Here is a 26,997-nt window from a genome sequence, read left to right as displayed (position 1 = left end):
GTTTACATCCATCTTTTACTCTCTTTGATCACCTATACTAACTCTCTTCATTGTTTTTAGTGCAGTGAGCTGTGTGACATATTCTTATGGAACATACAGAAGATAGAAAATTGGTCCCTAAGGAGGGACTGCCATAGTTTGATGCAACATGGTACAAAAATGATTTTTCATTTCATAGCCTTGATCAAGATGAGAATATATCTCGGTACTTGGTGAAGAGATTGTGTGTTTTAGTATTCTTCAACCCTCTTTCTAATGAAGAGCTTCGTTGTCAAACTAATTTCTGTTCAGGTCCTAAATATTCATTAAGCTGCATGGAATCAACCTAAGTTAAGCAGTGATTTTCTTTTGCCCTCTTTCTTTTTGAATTTTGCATGTTGACAGAAATAATTTTATAAAAGTCTTTAACAAAGTTGGAAGTATCAGATAATGAATCAAGGGTGATATGAACATGAAACATGATATTAGGCTTTAGATGCTTGGCTTCTTAATCTCTCAGGTATGAGAGATACACAAAACAGCAATAAGATCAGATGAGACAGATGGTAGTACTACATAACACATTTGTGTATAACCTTTTGCTTCTGACCTGCAGGAGAATCCCAATCCCCACATAGCATTCCAGAAAGTGCCACGGCCCACAGAAGGCTCCCACTTGCGGGTTCACATCCTCCCTTTCCCCCGGATCAATGAGTGCCGGGTGCAGGAGCTCCTCCAGGAAGGCCTTGCAAGGAGTCAGGGTGCCCCCCCCACCACCCGGGGGGACAAGAAGTGTGTCGTTCCAGCGGGTCCCCCTGTTGGTATGTTTACGTGTTCCCCAATTTACATATTTGTCATCCTGTCTCATTAGTTGAATATATAATTGGCATGGCTGCAATGTGTTGCTTCCAATTTCACATTAATACGGTATTTTTAGCGATTGTAGTAAACTTTAGTACATAGACTTGCCTGTTAGCCTTTACCATTTTAAAAGCCCTATTGCCCAAGCCTTTACTAAGAAGTCAAACATCCAGAGTATGAGTGCCATAATTACTTATGACAAAAAAGCATTGGATCTGAGTTAGATTGAACTATTGAATTAGATATTGTCTACTCATCTAGGTCTGATGAATATCACCATATGTTACTTGTAGGACTGGCTGCACCAAGCTTTGAACTATTAGGGTCTCACCTTTGACACTAGTGGAAGACATGTAAATTACTGGAAAAAGGCAAGGAACAAAGATAGCATCTGTCTCAAAATAAACTTATATTTAAATATAAAAAACATATGTAGACATTGTTGGCCTGTCAATTTCATTTCAATGCCAGAAAAATTCTATTAGTTACAGTCATATTCCTCAGTGTGAATGATGGCATAAACAAGTATGTTTAGTAAACTTGCAGGGCACACGAAGCTGGCAGTTTCCAAAACTTTTTAAGGATGAGCTTGGAATTCAAATTAATCTTGAAAAATCAGAGATCTAGTCTCTGTTGAATTTCGTCCTTCTCTGCTGTTTTTCTTCAAATAAGGTATTGCACTTGCATAGCATGATCATCTGACTAGGCAACAGTTCTTCAGAAATTAATTTGGGGGTTATAATGATCATAGGGCAAACAAGACCCAGCTATATCAAGCTATTGCAAAAAAGACAAACATCTTGGTAGGATGTATAAACAGGATTACAGTCAATGAACCCCATGGAGAAATCCTTGTGTTGTACTCACTAAGACCTCAGCTGGACTGTTTGTATCCATTTTTGGACACTGGAAGACTGTATCCATTTTTGGTTCTGTTGGAGGGAGTCCAGAAGAAAGCAGCAGAAATGACCAGTGGTCTGGAGAATGTGACCTACAAGGAAAGATGGAGAGTTGTTTAGACTGAAAAATAGAAGACTGAGGGAACACATAATAGCAGTCTTTAATTACATAAGAGGCTGTTAAAAAAAGAAAGGGAATAATCTGTAGTGATAAGAAATAATGGGTTTAATTGCAGCACAAAAGTAGAGTTATTTCTCAGGAAACACTTGGTAAAATGAGGATTGTGAGGCAGTTGAGTGGATATCTTGTGAAGCCATGGAGTCTCTGTTATCACAGAACTTTGGGAACATATTAGACAAACACAAGAAATAATGTAAATAGAGTTGATCCTGTCTAGGGATGGCAGGATGAACTAGATGGCCTCTTGAGGCCCCTTCCAGGCCTGTTTTTTTTTTGGGTTTATGTAAGAAGATAAACTCTATTCACCTGCCTTTGCTGTTGACTATATCATTGAATCTGTTACTTATAGGAAATTTAAAGAGTATGTGCTTGTGTTCTGTTGTCTTTCTTTAAAAGGCTAGATGCAAGAGAAAGTTTTCTATCTTAATAAGTTAATTTTTATGTCAAAGTTGTTGGGTTTTTGGTTTGTTTTTTTTTTTTTTTTTCTTTCAAGGAACAGCTTTCATACTTATACTCCCTACTGTCCTGTGTGTCAAAATCCTTGGATATTAGGAGCTCATTATTATCTGCAAGAAGGGCATATTTTGCATTTATATTCTATTTAATTGGTAATAAAAAGACAATGTTAATTCTTCCATTCTTAATTTTCTTGACAATTCAGAGTGAAACACTGCAATAAGAAAATAATCTTTAGATCTCAGCAAATTGGAATCTAGATAAGAGAAATGGTTTGTCAGGTTTATTTCATGTCACAGAATTCTTGGCTTGGTCAATTAATTATTTAGGGAAAAAATAGTTATCTGCTGCTATACAATATGCGAGGCTACATAGTTCACTGCAGAACACATACACACATACATTTTATTAATTTGTATGTATTTATATATTCATTAGTATGTTAGAGGTTGGAATCTCTTTGTGCCTGTATGAGACAAATAGAACAAGTAGTAAAGAGAATCAAGTGGTCTAGTTAAAATTCAGAGAACTCTCTTCTACAGATAGTGTAGGAAAACCAAAGATTTAGGATCTTATGTTCCCATCTGTATATGCCTTCTAAAAGGTATTTGCTTAACAGAACAAAATGGAGGACACATTAAATTCCTCTTTTTTTTTTTTTAAAGAACTTTCTGGTATTCTTTGTAGCTCTTCAGAAGACATTTCACAGATGTATATTCTTCTTTTTCTTTGTTAGTTTCCATAATGGAAAAAGGAAGCACAGTTTTCAACAGTGCACAAAGGCTGGAAGTTGTTAGAAACTGCATCTCATTCATTTTTGAAAACAAATTTTTGGAGACTGAAAAGGTAATAAAATGAAATTTTAACTTTGCCAAATAAACCTCCATTCCATTAATGAGCAAATGCAGACTGACCTTGTCACAAAGTACATTTTGAAGTATTGTTTCAAATACTAATGATGATTTTAACCATTTAAATGAATGAAATAAGCAATAAAACTAATCATAAAAATGCAATACTGTGTGTAGTATGAAGCTAATGGATTTGAAAACCTGTTTGTAATACTACATGGGTGTGTTGATGCCCTTTTTGCTAGTTAATATTACCATTATAAATAGTATGGTCCACATGATTTTTTTTTTTTTAAAAAAGGGGTGTATATTGGTCTAGAAGTATTGATTGGGAGGAATGTAAAGAAAAGGCATACACAGACGTTTCAGTGTTTGTCAACCAGTGCTTTTTTGAAATTTCCAGTACAGTAAATTTTGCTGGTTTTAAAAATCAATAATTTGATAGAATGCAGATACAAATGTAAGTATTCGGCATGTCTGTCTTCACTAAAATGTACTAGTGAGTTGTCATCCATGATATTCTTATTTTTCACTTTAAGAAGTTGCCAGGTTTTATAGGTTCTGTCCATAGAGTTCTCAATTATTGATTCTAGAACAATCATTCAAACTTACTCTCAGATCTAATTCTACATATGAAAATGACTGTAAAATTATTTTAAGGATTTTTTTTTGATTTCTCAGGAAAGTATCACCTGTATATCTCTGAGGCTGTGCAGGTCAAGACAGAAAATAAGCATTCCTTGATTTACAAGTTATGTTATGGAAATGCATATGGGAAAAAGTCCTAATAAAACGTGTAGCTCTTTAAAAAGAGTTTTGATGCATGTGTGACACAGTAGTTTTTAACCTCTTTCAACTTACAGGCACTTGGAAAATTTCAGTAGTTTTTTGTTCCCCTGCATGGTAAATTTGTCCTTTAGACAGTAGGCTGCCTTTTGTTATTTATCTGTTACCACCCATTAAATCTAGTCTAAAGGGCTGCAGTTGATAACCACTGGTGTAGCGCTTGCTGCATCTTTAAAACATTGGCATAAGTATTATACTGGCACTGTTTTAGGGTAAACTGCGTAACAGTCTTGTGGCCTCTTTGCTATGAGAGGTATGCCACTTCTAAAGCTATTTGTCATTCACTGCTTGTCAAAAAACATGCTGGTTGGCCTTGATATGCTAACTCGAGACCTGGCCTGCCTGGTACAGAATAGAGCACTTGCTTTCATGCACAATAATCCATTTCTGATTTTACATCCATTCAATGCCTCTTCAGATTCAATCATTTCTATATATACATGTATGTGAGAAATGCTGTTCAATGCATTTGAAAAAAAAAATGGGAAAAATTTAATACTTAATGACTCAAGCTAAACCAACTATACATGAAAAGTTTGATATTCAAGCTAAGGAGTAATTTCCAAAGTTATTCTTTAGTATACTGTCACTTGCAGTTTCTTAATAAAGAATTAATGATGTTCAGTATGAATAATGCCACTTAATTTCATTTTCATGAAGTTGGGTTTTCTTGTCTCCAGACCCTGCCTGCAGCTCTGAGAGCCCTAAAAGGAAAGGCAGCTCGGCACTGCCTGACACAGGAATTAGGCTTGCATGTTAAACAAAATCGAGCAATACTGGACCATCAGCAGTTTGACTACATTGTGCGAATGATGAACTGTGCTTTGCAGGTACAGTGTGTGAAGGTTTTGTTCTTTGGTTGTCTTTGTTTCTATAATAAGCAAAAAATTGTTTAGAGTGACATGGAGAAGCAAACTAATTAAATCGTAGGGCTATGTACTACAGTGATGTAGCACATAGTATTTGACAGTGGATTTAAGATATTTTGTTGTTGAAAGGTTAAAGGACAAAACGCTCAAATCTATACAATTCTGTTTGATACAAAAAATAGAAATAGAAAGAAAACTGTTCCCATTATTAATAATTTATATATAATTTAGTTTTGGTAAGTACTGAAATGATTTATCTTAATGGCTCTAAGTAGTTTTTAATGAATGGCTGTTAGCTTTTCCAGGTCATGTCCAACTCCTAAAATGTGTATTACCCACTGCTCATTTTTTTTTAAAAAAACCACAAACGTGTCCTCTTTGTCTCCACAAGTGCAATCATACCTCAAGAAGAAAGCATACTTTCTGCTTCTGTGGTTCATGGTGGTGGTTCTACTTATCATGGTGACATCTTAGTTGGTCAGAGACTCACTGAAAGTGTTTGCACCTCACATACTAAGTTATTCTACTGTTAAATTAAATGATTTTGTGCTGAATAAATATCAACATATGGTAGCAGCTACCGATAAGAGTAAAATTTGTGGATGACTTCTGACTTTTATTTGAATAATTGTTCTTTTTTAGCTTTATTTGTTGGCCATCCGTTGTCAGAAGTACTTTATGGACATCAGAAAACTGAATTTTACTGACTAAAATTGCACAGCATGTACCAGAGTGTGCTTTTTGGCCCAGGCATTGGCCTTTTGCAAGCTCTAAGTTCAGCCTCAGAGTTGGAAGAAAAATTTAACTTATTTGTGAAACTCTGTTTCTCTGCCCAAAATCATGACCAATGGAATACTGCACCTGCTGTGTATTCCAGAGTTAGAAATTTTGTTTCAAACCACAAAAGAAAATTGTCTAGATGTGCCACAGATTTTGCTTCTACTGTTTTAATTGTTCCTGGGGTTAAAAAATTGAGATGTTTTTAGACAATAGGAACGAAATACAAATGGCAGGAGAAAATGGGGAGTTGAGGAAATTTCCTTTGCTGAGGAAGGAAATACTGACATCACCTTTTAATAAAGCAATAAAATCCAATTTTTCTCTATGAAAAAATGTTATTTTTCTTCCTAGTGATTTGAAGACCCAAGGAGGACCTTAATGTTCATAGAAATGAATGTGACTGAAGTCTTACTGAAGTTAAAATAGAATGTTTTTTTCCTCAATAAAGCTAGCAAATATAACTCAAATCATGCAGAGGAAACGGATAGATCAAGTAAGGAGGCACAGTTTTTATGCCTTTTTTTCCCCCCCAACAGTATTGTCATATATTCGGAAATATAAAATGGAAATTTCCATTTCTCAGGGGTAAGCTCAGCCAATATGAAAACATCTGAATTCCTGGCACTGGGCAGCTAGTTAGAAGCAAGTATTTAGTACATCTACTTTTACGATGTATGAAATTATTTATTAAGATAAAAGCATTTTATAATTTGTCTGTGCACTTTGTTCAACTGTATTATTTGGAACAATGTGTAAACTGTGACATATTGGAGTTTCCCTGTATTGGTTCAAGAAAAAAAATACTTAAGTTTGCCCTTGCTGCAGTGGGACTCAGCAAGTCAGCATTTTGCTATAGGGACATGAATTCTCTTAGCTGCAGGTTATAAGACCAAGTAATTTTAAAAGTGTCTGTTAAAAAGATACAAAGATCTAATTTAAGAAATGTGGTCTTAACTGTGCAGATATATTCAGGATTTTGGGGAAATACCACATTAATTATGGTTAGGTTGCAGTATTGCTTTGAGACCTCACTGAACTATTGGAATTGTAGAAACTATCTCAGTCGTACCACCAAACGTCTTGTCACAGATTTTTCTGTTAACATTATTGTATGCTCCCATTGACTGGCTTCTGTAAGATACAAACTAAAATATTGCTGTGGCCACGAGGCATATAGCAAATGATGCAAAAGCTGAGAAGAAGGGAGGGTCCCAGGCATAGTCAATAGGTTGGGCAGAGCACTGGCTCTCTGTTCACGCTCGGATGAACTGCGCTGTGTGTGCTGCAAGCCCCCGCCTGATGGTTTTCCCTGCCAAATACCAGTCTCTGCTGGCTCACTTGCTCATGCAGATACGAAATCTGATGCTCCCCAGCCACCAAACCTCTGCTACTGATAATGTGAATTGTTGCAAACCACGTGTATTTCAAGAGGTATAGGTTGGCTGTTCCTTAAAGTGTCTTTTGAACAAGAAACTATTACTAGCATGTACAGAATTCTTTGTCTTGCTGGGAACACTGCCACATATTACAAAACCAGGAAGATTGCATTCTGCAAGTTTATTGCAGATCCCTCTGTTACTATTCAAGATTTTCCTGGTTGTTCAGTGTCAGGTTTTTTCTTTCAATAGAATGTATTCTCTTGTTTTACTGGAGTACATAAAAATAAAGGTCAGATGCATTTTCAGAGCTTCTGTATACTGGTTTTGTAGGTGAAAAGCAGTATGTTAACAACATGCTAGTAATAATCCCACCACATATATTGTTTCTGGTCTCATGATATCTGGTGTGACATGTCTGCTACCACAATGCTTGAGAATAGATCAAGGAAGAGAAATAAAATATTCATACCATTGCTCCAAGTTAATACCTGTTTTATTTTAGTGAAAAATTGCTTAGGCTGTGTTTACCCCAGTATCCAATCTCTAGCCATTTTGCGACTGGGAGGAAGGGAGGGTGGTATTTTATTGATTTCTATAGAGATGGCAAAACTCGGCCTTGCCAGATATCTGGTGTTTGTCAGCTTGAGTCTCTCAGTCCAAGAGTGGCATTCTTTTGAACTAGTCTTCTTCAGACTATTTACGGTCTGAAGGTACTGGGCAGGATCTCACTGCCAATTTTTGATAGGCCTGTGATCTATGGAATAGTACAATAGAATTTCAGATTAATCTGCCCTATTTAGCAGGTGGGCAGCTGCATGTCAAGCCTAGTGGTAGACTTTAGGTTGCTTTACAAATGCATATAAGGTAAGGCACGATACAGTAAGTCAACATTGAAGTGTTCAAAACATGTTTACTGTGTCTTTGTGTCTGGGAAGTATTGTCAACCTCCTGGGGTTGAAATGAAAATGAAAGAAGTATTTCTGATCGTTTGTAATAGTAGGAAGGCCAGAATGACATGGAGATTGTACTGCTCAATCATTAAAGCAGGTGTCTTGTGGTGGGGGCAGGTAAATTCCCGGTTACTTACTTTTATCTCTTAAATGAGTTGTTGTTGGCCACTTGCTAGAAACTTTATTGTCATCCTCTAAGTAAGAATTTTTCCCCTAATAAATCATCTATTCTGACAAGCATTTAAATCAGCCTGTATTACAGCAGTGATATCTGTGATAGCAAAGCAGAAGTATTATGTTCTGTTCCATATGCTGTTTAACTAAATTAGTTGGGAAACCATCTGCAGTGTTGTGAAAGCTTGGGATATTGATTGACAATTTATTTATACAGATAGCACTGTAATCAGAAAAATGTGAGATTATTTCTCTAGAAACTATTGCTGTAGTGTTTGCTGTATGCTGCTGTGTTTACCTCAGAATAATTTGCAATTACACAAAATTCCTATTTTAAATATTTTTTTCTCTTTATTTTTCTGTAATGAAATGCTTTTCTTTGACATTTCAGAAAAGACTACTTAACTTTTTTTGCAACTAAACTGTCTACTTTATGCCAGAGACACTTCTTCTATCTAATCATGTTTTGAGCAACACATTGTATTTTTAATACTCATTAAGAAATAATGGCAAAACCAATCTCAAGGCTCAATTTGCATACTGCTCCATTAATTTATTACAAGTGACATGACTTGTCCAGAGTTTCAGTTGTCTCTCTGACTTTCCTCTGACAGCAGCAAGTGAACTTTGTATTTTGAAACATAGTAGCACTTAATTTGATAAAAGGTCATTAAAGGCAAAAAGAGGCCTGAAGATGTTAACTTCTCACACTGTGTAGGTGGAGAGTGCTTCATAATCAGAAACAATTTTTATACTAACAAGACATTCTCAACAATTTGCATAAAATACTTAGCAGTAACAATAAGACTTTGTAAAAAAAATTCTGGGGAAGATTCTCTTCAGGCAGTGCAGGACTATGAACTAGCTTCCTTTGGTAAACTTTTTCTTCAAAAAGAAAAACTTTGGAACTACAATGGTGCAATATAACATTTTCTCTGTAAGATGTTGGTCAGTAATATTGCCTAACTGCATATTAATGCTTGTCTTTGGCAAATGTGAGTCAAATTGTAGAACATATGTGCCCCAGACATCTGGAGTATTTAATCTAAATGTGGTTAGATTGGGAATAAGGTGCATGAAACTAATAAGTACATACATACTTCAAAAATTCTGGTCTTTAGATATAGGAAAGCGGTGGTGTCTTCAAATGTTATGATTTAATCTTAAAACCTACAGAGTCATCAGTGCTGTTTTAGGTCCTGGTTTGCTCCAATGTCACATCTGTGTGAATACACACATGTTGTACCAGTGTAACTAAGAGAATACCTTTAATAGTAGAGAAATTATTAGTTGTTCTAGTGCTTTAGATAATTTCTAATAGATCACTGGGGCTTTCCATAGTGGCAATAAGCAGATGTTTATCTTTCAAATAGAGTATACTGAGTATTCTAAAAGTATACTTACAGTATACAATATGAAGTAGGAAGTCTTAGTAGCAACCAGGGCAAAATTAAAAGTTTAACCTGTACTAGGTTACAACAAGGGTAAATCTGGGCTAACATCTGTTCTCCAACAATGGCTAAAAGCAGATGAAAGAGAGTATTAATAATTTTGTCTCTAGAATTTCACTTGTGACTCTTCTCTATTGCTTTGGTGTAATAAGGGACTCTTTCTAGGAAGTACTATACAGTCGGTTGTGAAAGAAACTTTACTATGCAAAATTAAAAACAATGGCATTCTATAAATAATTTAAAATTTTTCTTACTCAAATAATTTTTGTATTCTGTTCTGCCACCAGTAAAAGTTTAAAAATTTTAAGTCAGTACTCAGAATCCAGAGCTTTGCAAATACTCTCGAGTAACAAGAATGATTTTATTACTCCTAAGAGAAAATCAGCTGTGTGTTTGTTATATGATTCAAATTCTTGGCAATATAAAGGTTAAATGAACTAGCATTTCTCACACTTTATGTTGAAAACTCTGTTCCCAAATGTCTTTCCTTGGGAGGGTTATAGCAGGTCTCTTTCCTTTCAGACTTCTATTTCATGGCCTGCCTTTTGTTACTCAGTTTGTTTTGCATTCCTGGAAGTAGAGACTCTCAGAAGTAATATTTGGAACAACAGCAGTATTTGAAAATATGTTAAGGTATTTTAAAACATAGGCAATATATCATGAAGAAAAAATCATAGATGTTTAACAGGCCTGCACTTAATTCTATTAATTCATCTGTTATTAATTATTTGATCTTTTTAATCCTGCTAGACATTGACATGGTATTATTTAAGTGAAAGAAAGGAGATTCCAGTGTTTAAGGCTTGGACTTGAAAATTCCAGATTTAATTCCATATTGTACTGCATGTTTGTTTGTTTGTTTGTGGTCACAGTGAGCACATCATATAGTTTCTCTGGTCCATGGTTTATTACCAAAACAGTAGAAATAACAGTTTCCCCACCCTGCTGAGTTTTCAGGGGTCCACCTGTAATCATAGAATCATAGAATCATTAAGGTTGGAAAAGACCCTTAAGATCATTGAGTCCAACCGCTAACCTATCACTGCCAAGTCCACCACTAAACCATATCCTCAAGCACCACGTCTACCCTTCTTTTAAACACCTCCAGGGATGGAGACTCAACCACCTCCCTGGGCAGCCTGTTCCAATGCTTGACAACCCTTCTGGTGAAGAAGTTTTTCCTAATATCCAACCTAAACTTCCCCTGGCGCAGCTTGAGGCCGTTTCCTCTCGTCCTATCGCTTGTTACTTGGGAGAAGAGTCCGACCCCCGCCTCACTACAACCTCCTTTCAGGTAGTTGTAGAGAGCGATAAGGTCTCCCCTCAGCCTCCTCTTCTCCAGGCTAAACAACCCCAATTCCCTCAGTCGCTCCTCATAAGACTTGCTCTCTAGACCCTTCACCAACTTCGTTGCCCTTCTCTGGACACGCTCCAGCACCTCAATGTCCTTCTTGTGGCAAGGGGGCCAAAACTGAACACAGTACTTGAGGTGCGGCCTCACCAGTGCCGAGTACAGGGGCACAATCACCTCCCTGCTCCTGCTGGCCACACTATTCCTGATACAAGCCAGGATGCCATTGGCCTTCTTGGCTGCCTGAGTACACTGCTGGCTCATGTTCAGCCGGCTGTCAACCAACACCCCCAGGTCCTTTTCCTCCAGGCAGCTCTCCAGCCGCTCCTCCCCAAGCCTGTAGCATTGCATGGGGTGGTTGTGACCGAAGTGCAGGACCCGGCACTTAGCCTTGTTGAATCTCATACCGCTGGCTCTGGCCCAACAATCCAGCCTGTCCAGGTCCCTCTGTAGGGCCTTCCTGCCCTCCAGCAGATCAACACTTCCACCCAGCTTGGTGTCACCTGCAAACTTACTGAGGGTGCACTCAATCCCCTCATCCAGATCATCAATGAAGACATTGAACAGGACCAGCCCCAACACTGAGCCCTGGGGAACACCACTCATGTGGTTCAAGACTTAAAGGAAGCTGTGATTTCTGAATCTTTCTGATTATGTCTCTTTCCCAAGAAGTTGCAAGGTACTAGAATATCATTGCACAGTGCTGAATTGATGGTGCCCACATAATTTCTCCAGGAAAATGGAAGTACCCTGTAAAAGGTTGTATTGCTGATCTGTTTTTATTTTTCCTTTCTTTGCTCTGAGGACCATACTGTTTTACTCGTCCCATAGCTTTGGATGGTCACAGAGTCCAGGAAAAATGCATTCACAGGCATCTTTTTATGAAATCCAGAAAATAGAGTTTGTTCATTTGCAGGATTGACCATGTATATATGTGTCCCAACATTGGAGACATTTTAGCTTTATTAGTGCTGTTAGAAGACCAGCTCATAGTTACCTATTCTGCAGGTAAGAAGGGAGTTGATCACCTTGACATAGCAGTAGCTGTTCTCTGTGCCAGGACTCTCCCTGTGGAGGTGGAATTCTCCAAGTAATTCCTTTTTGCATCACTTAAGGAGATTTATTTGTGCAGTGGTATCCACAGAGAGGTGTCTGGCTGGTTCTGCGTGTGTGCCAGGCACCAAAGTGGTTGTCTCAAGCTGTGTTAAACTGCGTCAGTGGTTTTGATGAGGAATTTCTTTGATGATTGGGCAGCAGAAAACCATGGCTGCTTTTCATGCTGGCACTGTGCCTGCAGAGGTGTTCAGGAATAAGCCTGTGTGTGGCTGGGCACTTCCTAAATTCCTCTTTCCCTGCAGACTTCAGAGATCCTACTTCTGGTAATCTGGAAGTGTTTGACTTCTGCTTGGACCTCCCCTACATACCTGTTGCAAGAGACTGTAACTTAAAGAAAGGAAAAAAGAAGGATGAGCAGTAATGAGTCCTATGATGTGCTGTCCATACCTACATCTGCCTTCAGCCTCCCTCCCTCTTAGAATCTCACCAAAGTATGTTGTATTCACACACTTCCTCCTCCCCTCTATGTATGCATGTAACCATGTGCATACATGAGGCACAAGGGTGATACAGATATATATAGCTGCCATACAGAGAAATAGGTATACATGTATACACTTAAATATAAAGTCAATAGTAATGTAGAAGTTAAAATAATCCCCAAGTCCCTCTGTGATAGGATCAGCGTGTTCAGACTGTGAATGAGTGAACACACTTCAAACATACTTCTCGAGGGCTCCAGTTGCAGGGAATCCTGTGGTTTGCCCCAGGGCCCTTGCTGCTAATGTGGAAAGGGATCAAAAGTGCCAGAATAAAAATGTGTTAGTGTCCTCCTTTCTGTTGATATAACTTGCCATAGATAGAACTTGATTCTAGACTGCAGGGTGTGGGGATATTGATTATGCCTTTGTTGTGTTTTTATGCAGTTTTCAGAGCAGGGTTCAGTCTTGTTTTAAACATCTCTGCTAAATACTTTATTATAAATATAAAATGCTAGAACAAGCAGAAATACACATGAGCAGCAGTGCCACCAGCTCCTCTGGTTGGTTGCAGCTTTGGGGCTCGCCATGGGGTTTCCAACCATGGCAGTGACTAGCCCAGGGGGCCCCACAAACCCCTGCTCCCCACAGCCTCAGTCACGCTCTCGCAGGGCTACTGCACAATTGAAATCAAGGCCCTGAAGCAAAACAGCAGCAACAAAACAGGTATGTTAAGAGCTGTGATGCTATGGAGGAGTTTTTAGGATATTTTAGCAGATCTTACTTGGCATTTACATAGCAATGTAGGCATCTTAGAAAAAAATATAGGGTATAGTATTCAAACTGCCAACAGCCAAGCTGTGTTTGGGTGACATTGATCTCAGGTTGCTACCTGGCTTACAGATAGATCATAGAATCATAGAATGTCCTGAGTTGGAAGGGACCTGCAAGGATCATCGAGTCTAACTCCTGTCCCTGCATAGGAGAACCCCAAAATTCACACCAATATCTGAGAGCATTGTCCAAATGCTTCTTGAATATTGTCAGGCTTGGTGCCATGACTGCTGCCCTGGGAAGCCTGTTCCAGTGCTCCACAAGCCTTTGGGTGAAGAACCTTTTCCTAACACCCAACCTAACCCTCCCCTGGCACATCTTCCTGCCATTCCCTTGGGTCTTGTCATTGGTCACCAGAAATAACAGCACCTGCCCCTCCTCCTCCCCTTGTGAGGAAGCTGTAGAATGCGATGAGGTCCCCCCTCAGTCGTCTTCATAAATAAAAATGTGGTAGTCTTTTGGACACAAACATAAGCGCTAGAGCATCAGACACCAAATGAGGGTGTCACAGCAGGTAGCTCCTGGCAGGGCTAAGGAGAGTGCTACAAACCCACCATCCCCAGTTGGGTCTCTGGGACATTTGCTTGCTAGAGCAGTCTTTACTCTTAATGGATGTCTCCTGTCACTGGCCTTTGTTCAGTCCTCCCATATTTGCTGTTAATGCAGTGCATGCTTGCATGTGTTTGCTCACACATAGGTATCGTACTGAAACCATATAGCTTCTTGGAGTATTGACGTGGTAGACTCTGACTGCTCTTAAGTGTCCATTACTATTAATTGTGGCCTTGTGGTTGCTCAGTGATCCTAATAACTCTGTGTTCTAAATATTTTTGGTTATCTTGATGAAAAGCAGACATGTGCTTGTACACTACTCACTGCTGTAAATAAAACAAGTCTGTTTTAGGCATTGTGTTATACTGCTGTGTAGTTGCTCTCTAGCCTGCTTGTGAACAAGGTGGACTGATGAAAGGTAGTAAATAAAATTCTTTGATATTGGAAAGAATAGGCATTTTGCTAATACAATAACTTAGTGAAATCAGTGACTTCTGTTTTTACAAGTTTTATATTTAATAAAAATACGGAGGGAACACATGGAATTTTGTTTTTATTTTAAATTTTATGTATGTTTATAATGTGTATTTCAGTACAGGTACATAATTCCATATAGGTTTGTGTGTAACACTGTTAGGTACGTTTATATGTGCTTCATCTGTATTGAGCGTCATTTGATGTATACAGCAAGTAACAAAATCTTATGCAATGTTGAGGTACTCTACCCATTCAGTCAATGTACCTCGGTGACCACTCATATGCGTATGTATATTCAGCTTTAGTTCAGTCTTATGGAACTAAAATGAAGGGCAAGAGTTTGTCTGTCTAACACAGCCTCGCCTCTTGTCTTCACCCCTCTAATAACTTAAACCAAGGTGTAGTAGAGGAGCTGAAGTGGAATGCTTCTCTGCTCTACAAGCAAGGTGTCTGCTCCCCTGATCCATTGATGTTACTTAACTTACTGGAAGAAACGTGCCGTATAGAAGGCTCGTTTGTTGTTTTTATAAGGAATTTTAGGAAGTTGTCTGTTTGTAAATGTTTTAATTTGCAGGAATTTGCATAAGAGTAGCTGATGGGTGGCTGTAAGATCATAATCTTTTATTTATTTTTCACAGTCATCTCTAAAACAGAAAGAACATTGAAATATATTCCAAGTCTTCTAATCATTTGGTTGCTATGATGTTTGTATAACTTGTGGTTTAAAAAATTGAAATCTTGGCAGCTTGTATTCAAAAATTGAAGTGTGATGTTGAGATAAATACCATAAAACACAGGCAGTTTCGGGTTTTGTCAATATTTTGTGTAAGCTTTGACAAATGTATTAATATGACAAACATAAAATAGTGAACCAATGTGGTATTTTAGGTGATTTTACAGAAAAAAGCATTAGAATTGATTTTGTTACAGTAGTAGGCCTACCTCTACTGTTACATAAACAAAAACTCTGTGAAGTTATAGAATAAAAACAGAAAAAGGTATAAACAGAAGCATGTTTGACAATCTACGTAAGTTGTAAAAATTTCTTGCAGCTGTTAGCATTCGTTTTCAATATTATAGCCCAGATTTTTGACTTAAATGAATTGCACTTTAGGATGCATGGGAAAATGCCATGTAAGCATGCTGTGATGAAGATTACTTGTAGTAATTCCCCCCTGTACACAGCTGGGGGGCAGGCTTTGGTATCTAGCGATCCAACAAAGTATGTAAAAATAACTTCACATAGAATCTATAGATTAAAACAAACAACCAAATAAACAACCAAATAAAACCCACCAACCCCCTTCCCCACCTCTCCCCTCAATTACTCAACTCTAAACTCCAAAACTCCACTTGGGAGCTAGGAATTAAAATTTGACTTGCATGTTTAACAGTCTAAAATCTCACAACGTTTGTGAGTGTGCAAATAGAACTAATCTTCTATCTAGATTATTTGACTTTTGAGAACAAAAGCAACTTTCGAACACCTTGTAAAACCTTTCTTTTCAATGTAAACTGATTAAATATAACTTTAGAGAATACATATCCTTTGTTATACCTAAGTAAGTTGCATACAGTTGGTGTATAATATTCTCTGTCCCTTCTGGGTGTACGGAATGAAATACCTTACTAGATCATCTCTTACTCTAACTGTAGTAATAACAATACACTTAATATCAACCTAGACTATGAGGGTGCCATGAGTTTCAGCACTGCTTCTTCAGAAAATTAATCTTTCCCCTTATCTGCATTATGGTATTCTGTCTGAACCATAGATATCTGAGTTTTGTGTGTTGCATATACCTTCAACAGCACTGATGATTTTAATTCTCAACAAGTTTTCATTTTTGTTCACACGCCTACTGCCACATGCATTTTACACGTGGTCATTGCAAAGAGCTGCTTCAGGATAGTATAGTATAAAAGTACCATATAACAAAGATTCTAATTCTCTCAGTCTTGTCTAATTTCTAATTTCAAATTGAAGTACAACATGCATGTGGAAACAGTCGTCATGAGAACTAATTAACTTAAAATCAATCTGGCAAACCATAATTAACTATTCCAAATCATAATTACCTATTCATGAAAAATTGGCTTATGGAAAGGTGAAGGATCCTACCTGAAGTCTATTCAGGGTGCCCACTTATTGGTGGTGTTCATTCCTGGCTTCAAAACTAGGGGCATTCTGTGTTTAAAAGTAAGAATAGCTATACTAAAATACATGAGCATTCCAATTATCTCTTTTATACAAACATTCACCTTCTTCAATAGCCTACTTGAAAATAATCTCATCTGAGATCACCTAGGAGTAATCAAAACTGTGGGGAGAATTGCTGGTTCTTGGATACTGTTTTCCACAAGAGCACGTTAAAGATTGTTTCTGCAGCCAGAATTTTTTTCTGAATATTCCACAAACATTTCTGAAGTTACGTGTTGTCCATCCAGGTCTTATCAATCTCCATGAATACTGTTTTTTGGGGCTGGTCCTGTTCAATGTCTTCATTGATGATCTGGATGAGGGGATTGAGTGCACCCTCAGTAAGTTTGCAGGTGACACCAAGCTGGGTGGAAGTGTTGATCTGCTGGAGGGCAGGAAGGCCCTACAGAGGGACCTGGACAGGCTGGATTGTTGGGCCAGAGCCAGCGGTATGAGATTCAACAAGGCTAAGTGCCGGGTCCTGCACTTCGGTCACAACCACCCCATGCAATGCTACAGGCTTGGGGAGGAGCGGCTGGAGAGCTGCCTGGAGGAAAAGGACCTGGGGGTGTTGGTTGACAGCCGGCTGAACATGAGCCAGCAGTGTACTCAGGCAGCCAAGAAGGCCAATGGCATCCTGGCTTGTATCAGGAATAGTGTGGCCAGCAGGAGCAGGGAGGTGATTGTGCCCCTGTACTCGGCACTGGTGAGGCCGCACCTCAAGTACTGTGTTCAGTTTTGGCCCCCTTGCCACAAGAAGGACATTGAGGTGCTGGAGCGTGTCCAGAGAAGGGCAACGAAGTTGGTGAAGGGTCTAGAGAGCAAGTCTTATGAGGAGCGACTGAGGGAATTGGGGTTGTTTAGCCTGGAGAAGAGGAGGCTGAGGGGAGACCTTATCGCTCTCTACAACTACCTGAAAGGAGGTTGTAGTGAGGCGGGGGTCGGACTCTTCTCCCAAGTAACAAGCGATAGGACGAGAGGAAACGGCCTCAAGCTGCGCCAGGGGAAGTTTAGGTTGGATATTAGGAAAAACTTCTTCACCAGAAGGGTTGTCAAGCATTGGAACAGGCTGCCCAGGGAGGTGGTTGAGTCTCCATCCCTGGAGGTGTTTAAAAGAAGGGTAGACGTGGTGCTTGAGGATATGGTTTAGTGGTGGACTTGGCAGTGATAGGTTAGCGGTTGGACTCAATGATCTTAAGGGTCTTTTCCAACCTTAATGATTCTATGATTCTGTGTTTTTGGAGAAGTGGATTAGTATTTGTTGGGCGGAAATTACTTTTTTCCCAAGTCAGCTTGAACCAAATAACGTTTAACAAATTTACCCAAGCCAACATATTTTCTTGGTGCACATTGTTTTCATGACAGTTTGAATTTTTTTTTGTTTCAGTTACTGATAATAGACACTCTTGGGAGCATGAAGAGAAACAAAGATGCTTGTTAAAGGGGAGAGGGAGTATTACTGGGAATACATTCCCTGTTACATCTTAGTAAAGGGACTGGGTTCCATTTTTTCCCATCTTAACCAAAAATTAAAATCTCCTACATGTATTCCTATCTAATTTTCAATATTTGAAACATATAATTATGTACTTAAAAAAATTAAATGAACAAGTGTGTACTTCAGTTTTCTGGTCAGTGAAAAGAAGCTGACCATAGAGGTCCTTGGGGATAGTTGATTCTGGTGGAGCCTGTAATCTGCATGTTCATGATGAAACCTCTTTGGCTACTCAGACAACAGTCTAATAAGAAAGAAACCATGAACAAATTTGTTTTCAGTGAAGTTATGTTAAGTCATAACTTAAATGCTTTCAAAATTCTCCAATGAAAGCTTTCCTGAAGACACGCTTTCAAAAAACTTACTGAAAAAACTTAAACCAAAATTTGATATTGAACATCAACATCTAGTGCAGAAACCTTCAGCTTGTACTGTACCACTGTAAAGCTTGATTCTGTCACAATTTTGAATGAATATGTAACTTTTTTAGAAATAAAAGCTGAAGTGCTTATTTAAAAAATGAACTTTGGTTAGCAATGTATGCAAGAGCTGTAGTGGTTAGCAGCATTTAAAATCTGTTTTATTAACAAAAAGTGTTGTTATATTTCTTTGTCTCGTCAGCATGCAGCTTTCAGTTCAGAACAGATGTCCCTGGAAGCAGCTAATGCGATGTTCTCTTTGCTTTCTTGGTCTCCTTTTTATTCTTTTCTGTATTTTTTCACTCTTTGGTAGCACGCTTTGGTAGTAATTTTTTAGTCAATATTAAATCTCTTTCATTTATTTTATCGTCACTGTATAGTGATTTCACCAACTTCTTTTTTTCCTCATGACAGTCAACCAACTTTACTAACCATTATTACAAAATAATTGAATCTGTTGTCTACGTTTAGGAAGTCATATGTCAGTGAAAGATATATCTGGAAACCTGATATTTTGAAACCTTCTGCAATTCAAGAGAGGTGTTTCCTTAACTTAAGATTTCTTCATGTCTTGATTTGAGATGGCATTGTGTTATAGGACTTCTACATATTCCAGAAATTGGAATATGAAATTGGAATTGGAAATCCAGACTCTGCTATGATGGTCTAATGATTACCAGTATTACCATATAGATGACCTTTATCTCACTTCAGTGATTACTGGTATGCTAGCAATTTGGCAGGTAATACTGTATCTTTAAATTTAATATTTTTTTGTTAACTCTGTGTGCCCAGATGAAGTAATCATATTTTGGTAATACAAAAGCTTCCATTCCTGTGTTGATCTTGCTAAGTCCATTGCTGTTACACAATAGGATAGGGTAATCCTTATTTTATTGCATACGGGCTGTAGTGATGCCATTTTTATAAACTAACAAAATAAAAATGCAACACATAGTATATGTCTATACTTAACACATTCAGGATGAAGATAAAGGATTTGGGTCCAACGTTTAATGGCAAGGTATTTTCTAGAGATTTTAATCGAAATCAGATGTGCAGCACCTCTGTGTTATTGTTACAGCAATGGTGAATTTTGGCTGACGCTTAGCTGTCATATTTAAGGTCAGAAGAAAATCTGGTACTTCGAAGGCAATGGTGAATTCTTTTGCATGCTTGGGAAAATATTTTTGTAGTTGCATACCATTATGTTGTTGCATAATTGGTAAATTATCACAAAAAAGTAAGACCCTTTTATCATTGCATTCTTGCGATTCGTAAAAATTTATCAAGTTTAACGTGTTTCTTGAGGCAGAAACTGTATCCAACTATTGGATTTATACCTTTATTTAATACAGTAAATCTCCCAAGGTATTTTTACCTTATAATATAAAATTCTGGTGCTTATCAGTCAGCTTTTTACTTATTTTATTTCAAAAATAAACAGAAATGTTTAGAATCAGCTATTGTAAGAGAAAAAACTTAATGTTCCCTTTGTTGTTATAAAAATATATTAGCAGATTTCTACCACGCAGTTATTCCCAGCTGTAAAGTTAAATGAAATTACTATAATCTGGTCTAAACTTCAGTGATAGCCAAGGGGGCGGGGAAAGGAAAGGGGCTGTTTTGGAGAAGAGTCAGGCTAATGTAAGTATTTATTAATTTAATTTATTAATTCATCAGTGTAAATAAAATATAAGATCAATTGTAGATTGAACTGTGAGTGCAAAATGATTAATTTTTTTTACAATATATAATACGTGCAATGTTTGTCTATCGTGACAGAGGAGCTTTGTTTGCTCAGAGGGAGGAGGGTATTATTAGCCCTCTACTCGCTTGTGGTGCATCGCAATGATTACCATTCACGCAATTAACTCCTTGGAATATATTACCTGGCAAGGTAGCTTATTTTCTGCACCTCACTGAAAATGAAGCAAGTTTGCTGTTCAGTTCATGTGCCCCTCATTCAGGAGGATCCAGTGGTACTGCTGCAAGTGCCATGCTATGTGTTTGGCATCCTTCCAGGCTGACTTAACCTGTTTATGTACTATGTGCTCTCAGGAACAGCTTCGGCTGCATGTCACTACCCTTCCTATACACCACTGCATTGTTGCATTCCTGTGTCTCGCTCCACAAATGGGCATCAGTAGCATTGCACTCTCACTGTGTATTAATGTAGAAAGTGCAGATCTTTATGATTTTATTTTCTGTGGGGAGGAGAAGGTTCAAAGAAGAAGGGTGGTAAATAAGAGTTTTTTGAAATTTTTATGTAGTTGTTGACTAAGATGACCTAGCAGGATGTCTCCAAGTACTAAATCAAAAGCTATGCTCTTAAATATTACGAAACAGCAAAGAACAAGATTCAAAATTTCAGCAGCATAAGGAGCTTGGGCAAAATGTGGCCATGGGACACTAGCATGGTACTGAAAGAGAAGGTGGTGGAGACTGTGGGATTCATGTCAACTCTGATAGTGATGGTCTTCCTGGAAGCCTAAGGATTTCTTTGCTACTTAGAACTAGCAGGCAAGATCAAAGGACTAGGAAGATGGTAAAATGTATCAGGCTATCTGCTCATATTTCTTGTGTAGGAAGCAACACAGATTAGAAATATCTATCTTTTGAGTCATCACTTTTATGTTTATTGTACATGGCTAACAGTTCATGCTGATACCGTGTGTTTCACTCAGTATACACACTAAATAATGCCATGCTGCCCAGAAATTAGCTATTGATCTTCAGAATTCTGTTCTACACTCACTTGGTAATTTGCTACTGCATTCTCAGGAATTGGAGTCTTGATGTTTTTAGGATGCCAAAGCCATTGCTAATGCTTAAACTTCTCACTTTTTATTTTCACTACCCACTCTTTTTTTTTTTAACCCATTGTAATCTGACTCATTCATCTGAAAGCTCGAAATATGAATTATGTGGAAGGAATCTCAAACAGCATGAGTGTAGCTGGGACTTAATACTTCACTAATATCTCACTGTATCCCAAGTTGTCTTTTATGATTCTTTTCATTGCCATTTACTGTGCTTCCATAGCAGAACTCCCCTTTCTGCATTTTCCCCTATAATTTCAAGAAGGTAAGAACAAAGCAGAAAGGCGTTTGGAGTAAGACCTGAAGGAAGGAAGATCAGATATAGCTTAGGAGAAGATCTGTCAGGGTTTTAAAATGGATTAACTGGCAAGCTGAAAGCTGGCAAACAAGTCTTTCTCTGTGGCTGATTAGCTGGATGTTGCTACTAGCAATAATTTAGAAGGCTATGGAACAGAAAGGGATCATACCAAGATTTCTTACAATTTGTAGCAAAAAACCAGTTTTGCTGGGAAACAGTGCTACAGCAATGTTCCCTAGTACACTTCTGCTTCTTTGGTCTGCACAGCAAGCTCAAGGATTTCTTCTTTCCTCTGGTAGTGTTTGCCTTGCAGAACTGTTCTAACAGAGATCAGGAATTTGTTTCAAGGACATGCAAACAAGCTGCTTCAACTAGATGATAAACCAGTATATTCTGGGAGCTTGCTTTTTCCCTTCTGTAATCAAAGTCAGAAGAGTTACTTCATGGAATTCGAACCTTCAGATTTCCTGGAGTCATTTGAAAATACCAGAGAAAAGTATCAATACAACCAGTTCTAAGACTGTAAGATTCAGAGGGTAGTTTTAAAATTGCCAGTTCAAAGTCGTTTCTTCCATTGTCTTTATTTATCTCTTACAAAAATATGCTTCACAATTGTTTTTGCTTGTATTCTTAGAAAAACAAACACAATATTAACATTAAAGGAAGTAATTTTTAATAAGTTTCATAAGAAATAGTTCCCACATCTCGCATGCACTTATCATACTTGTATTACTGAACCACAGAAAAGTGTAAGATTTCAAATAAAATCTGTATACATCTGAAAGAAGCTGCTGCCCATGCACTGGAAAGTACAATCTGAACACTTAAAATACTTTACAGTAAGTAAAATTAAAATACTCTGTTTTTCTAAGTTTTCTTTTCCATAGTTTAAATATTTGTATTAGAATGTACTTATTTCATTGATGAATGTTACCTTGGAGGGAGTACTTTACTAAATCAAGCTGCTTTTGAAATCTCTGAATCTCTTGGGCTTTCCAGGCTTTGCAACAACATTCTTCCTGGATCACACAGATTTGATCAAGATTGACAGTGCTCTACAACATGCGACCTAATCGCATACTATGTATGTCCTTCAGTTTCCCAAATTTGCTTTCGGTATTCTTTTATATGAACTGTTATCCTTTAAAAGACTTTATCAGCCAGGCTATAAAGCCTTAAATTTGCTGGGAGTTTTTTCTCCAGAAAAATGAGCTATTTCTGATAATGGCTTTAGTAGCATGATTTTTTCATGATGTGGAATGAGCCTATTCTGATGTTGTTACAAGGTTGATTCTTGGATTAGGCAACTTGTACAACAATTTGTATTAAAGTTGTTAAAACTGCAACTACTCTTTGAAACATAACAGAAAATTTACATTCCAGTTGATTAAGGAACTGAGAGGTCTGGCAGCAGGGTTCGCAACAAGGGATTTTAGGTTCTGTCAAATCCTCCAGCACAACTAATACAATGCATGATTTGCGCCTAAGCATGGAAAAACCCCTTGCTGGAAAGCCCTTGCTGGCTGAATTCAAGATTCACAACCTTATAATAAGCAGAATTACCTCAAAAAAACCACAAAACCCCACTTTGTCATCTTTGAAATTCTGCAGCCACTGCAGGTCATCGTAGAAATATCCTCTTCCAGCAGCTGACACTTGTTTCACGAATGCAGAAATGGAGCTGCACCAACAAAGCTGATCCAAGAAAACTTCTTCCAGAAGCAGCTGGTTGATGTCGTTCTTGGTGTCCTTTGGTGCAACTGTGCACAGACTAACTGGTGCCTCTGCCAAAATTGTAGCAAAGCTTCTCAGTACTATCAAGGTTGGCATAGAAAAACTGAAGCTGTCCGGCAACAAGATGTCAAATACATATTGAGACTCCACTTTTGGCATTTTGTGAAAAATGCGTCTTCCAGAGGCAGTGTTGCATCCACACGAGCATGTACTTCAGTTCCCAGGGATACCTGCCAGAACCCTGTGGATGCATTCAGTGTATCAATATATATATTATTTGTTAAAAAATTGGCATAAGGTTTCTCTCCAATAATTTTTGTCTGTGCTGGTTGAGCACAGTGTTTTCCCTCTGTATACTTATTTAGTTCTTTTGGGCTTCTTTCAGTTCTGCATTTTCCTGACAGTTTCCATCTCTTGGATGAGATCCTTAAGCTCTCCAGTTGTTTTGTTCCTTTGCCCCTGATATGAGTATATCTCTTGTTGAGACTAATGGTTTAACATTTTTGACTTGGTACAAGATATTCTTCCCCCTCCTATCTCCTATCAGTCTTGTGCATTGTTTCCACTTACTTACTCTTTATCACACATATTTCTTTGAGAAACATAACTACTGTAGATCTGTTCACTACTTCTGCCTGTTGCTATTCTTATAATTCTTTTTTTTCTGACATCAAGGTACTCAATAATATTTCCATTTCCTCTCATGCTGAGTGCGTGTTCAATTCAACTGCAATACTATCTACTTTACCGATTCCTTGGAGCTGTTTGTACTGTACAGAGTTTTCTAATATCTGTAAACAGCAACAAAAGAAAGTAATTAATTTTGCACCTTTATCTAATTTTTAGGTCGTTTTGACATGTGTAATGGAAGCACATGGTTCCAGGTGCAGTTCATACGTAGCTTATGTTTTGCATGGAGTTACCCTGTCCCTTGTGCAGAACTTTTCATTTGCCTTTGTTGAAGTTCAGGAGGTTCTTGTCAGTCTATTTCTGACAGGCTGTGATGCCGGTTAGTAACAGTCCTATCCTCCAGTGTATTTACCACTCCCTCAAATTTGATGTCACCCAGAAATATGATGAAATGCATTTCATAACATTTTACAGGTTGTTAATGAAAACATTAGGCCGCAGTATCAGCCTCTGAAAACATGACAACCACCTGCCTGTTAAACTTGAAATTATTGAGCACTGTCTTTTGAGTCTGACAGTGCCATCAGTTTTCCCCTCTTTCATCTAGACCGTATCTTCTCAACTTGCCTACAAGGATACCAAAGGAGCCTGTGTCAAAACCCCTGTTAAAGCCAAGGTAAATGAGACATGCTGTACTTTCTTCAGTTATGGCACTTGTTATTTCATGGTAGAGATTGATCCATTTGCCCTTGGTCAGCCTCTGCCTTCTGTTCTCAAACGCTTTCTTGTTCTTCATGTTTCTGGAAATGCCTTCATTGAGGACTTGCTCCCTACAGTCCAGCCCGTAGATACCCTGTACCTGTTCCTTGCCTTCTTTGAGGTGTTGACGAAGGTTTTATTTCTGTTTCCCTGGAAATTCAGTTATAATTGACAAGGTACCTGTGAGAGAGTATCCCAAGGGGACAAGTTTGGAATTTAGTAGTTCTCTTTTCTAAGGTGATGTCAGTGAGGGTTGTTAGCATAAATAAAATATTATTTTGTCATCACATATGAAATGGAAAATTTTCAGTGAGCCTGCTTCCAAGTTACATTTCATCAGCCGTTGTTTGTTCAGCTTCTCCCTAGTGAACTAGACCCAGACTCTTTAAGTAATTGATTTGAGCTGACTGTTGAATCTTCACATTTCAGATAGGTATAAAATTCCACTTCTATCCAAACAATATTTTTCTAAATTGAAAAAATGATTTTTCAGTGAATCACTTTACATACCCGTAGAAATCTGACCTTTTTTTTAAAAAAGGTGTTAATTCCTGTTAAGTTCTAAAAATAGTGTAGAATGTGCACTGATGATGTGATGCATTTTTATTAAAAGTATATGAAATTAGAAAATAGCATGAAACTTTGAGAACAGTAAAATTAAATTAAGATGAACATATTCTTACATGCTTGAAAGTTTGTGACTTTGCTTGTAATTTAGGAGAAGAGATACTGCTGCACACTGAATGGATGCTAGAATGCATAAGAACGTTCACTGTGTACTTGTGAACAGATTCACTGATATATAACTGGACTATACTGGAATATTGCATCTATTTTAATAGTTCTTCTAATATTTTAAACATTTTTCCGTTGTTCCTGAAGTCAATTAAGCAGGCCGTCTGTAAAGTGGTTTACGAAGTATCCTGTACTTATGTTTTGGAATCACTGCTTAAGTGCTGTGGTCTACCAGGGCTTTAGGAGTACACTGCAGCCTGTAGATACATTATGAATTAATCACCCCTTTCCAACTGAGTAGTTAATGGATATTGATCACTGTTTTGTCATGAATTGCAATGTATTCTATCATTTGAACGTTGTTTGTCAAATACTTTTTACAAATTACTGTGCAGGACCTTGTATCACAGCTGGTGTAGTTTAAGGTTTGGACAGAGTCACTGTGAATGAAGCCCTGCTGTGAAATAAAAGTCAAAAGGCATCTTGGCATCCCAACCATTTCCTTGGGAGAAGATTACAGCCTGAGTATGTTGAACTTTATTGCCATGGGCCTCATGACAGTATTCAGAAACATGCATGGCATTTCTGTTAAAGAAACTCAGATGTGCTTAGACGCAAGGGATGGCATTCTTGTGTTTATCAGTATCTTGCAAAAAAAGTTAAATGTTTTTAGGCTTTTGGGGTACAGTAAAAATACAGTGAAGAATGTGTAATTTATGCACATAAAAATTGAGGTTCCTGGTTTCCTAAATATAATTTCTTAGGAGAAGGAGGAAATTACTAATCTCAACCCTAGATGGAAATGTATTTATTGAGAAAGAAGGAGGGGGGGAGACTCAACAGCTCTTCTTTGAATAAAATGTTGTTTCTTGTTTTGGCTTGCTGTGAGATCAGAAGTACAATGGAACTGCATAGAGAGAATGTGTTCGTTAACTTTTGAACATGCAGAGTAAAGCAAAAGGAAACTTAAAAATCAGTGAACATTATGTGGTTGTGTAATTCCATTTAAATGGTGTCAGCTGAATTCTGTCCCTTATACTGCTATGTTTCAAGGACAGACAAACCTATGGGAATTCAGGGCCAGGTGAAGACAAATATGAAACTCTTCAGGAAGTAAAATCCTTCTAACATGGAATTGGATCTCCTGCTACCTGAAATGGCAGACCTACAGCATCCTGCATCCTATTGCTGGCAGGATAGGTTCCTTAATGAAATGGTCATTTTGAAGACTCCCAGTCAGGCAGAAAGATCACAAACCCAACAAAATGGTGAGGATTCTTCTGGGTTGGGTGCAGTTCCTTTGTCTTCTGCATTTGCACTTGCATGACCATAATGGCCATAGAGGATGAAGAAAGTATTACATCTGGCATAATTCAGAGCACAGGTGAAGTCTGTCTACTTTGTGCTGAATTACTGCTGTCAGATAGTAAACCAGGTAGCAATCTGAGAAGTTGCTCCTCAAAAGCCCAAAGTGTGGTTC

General features: G+C 37.9%; 1 protein-coding gene across 8 annotated transcripts in view; it reads left to right on the top strand.

Moving 5' to 3' along the window:
• The window catches only part of SBF2 (SET binding factor 2), a 288,713-nt gene that overhangs the window by 173,239 nt on the left and 88,477 nt on the right, over positions 1 to 26,997 (top strand). For 4 of the 8 annotated variants that reach the window (XM_075094794.1, XM_075094793.1, XM_075094798.1 and 1 more), the window contains exons 14-17: positions 596 to 800; positions 3,113 to 3,222; positions 4,754 to 4,903; positions 24,631 to 24,699. In XM_075094794.1, coding sequence (XP_074950895.1) covers positions 596 to 800; positions 3,113 to 3,222; positions 4,754 to 4,903; positions 24,631 to 24,699 — 534 coding nt within the window. The remainder of the gene's footprint in view (positions 1 to 595; positions 801 to 3,112; positions 3,223 to 4,753; positions 4,904 to 24,630; positions 24,700 to 26,997) is intronic. The other 4 variants (XM_075094800.1, XM_075094797.1, XM_075094795.1 and 1 more) reach the window with 1 other exon arrangement.

This window comes from Phalacrocorax aristotelis, chromosome 5 (assembly GCF_949628215.1).
Source record: "Phalacrocorax aristotelis chromosome 5, bGulAri2.1, whole genome shotgun sequence".
NCBI lineage: Eukaryota > Metazoa > Chordata > Aves > Suliformes > Phalacrocoracidae > Phalacrocorax > Phalacrocorax aristotelis.
The sequence above is the reverse complement of the archived record's forward strand: the minus strand, read 5'-3'. Positions and strand labels throughout refer to the sequence as shown.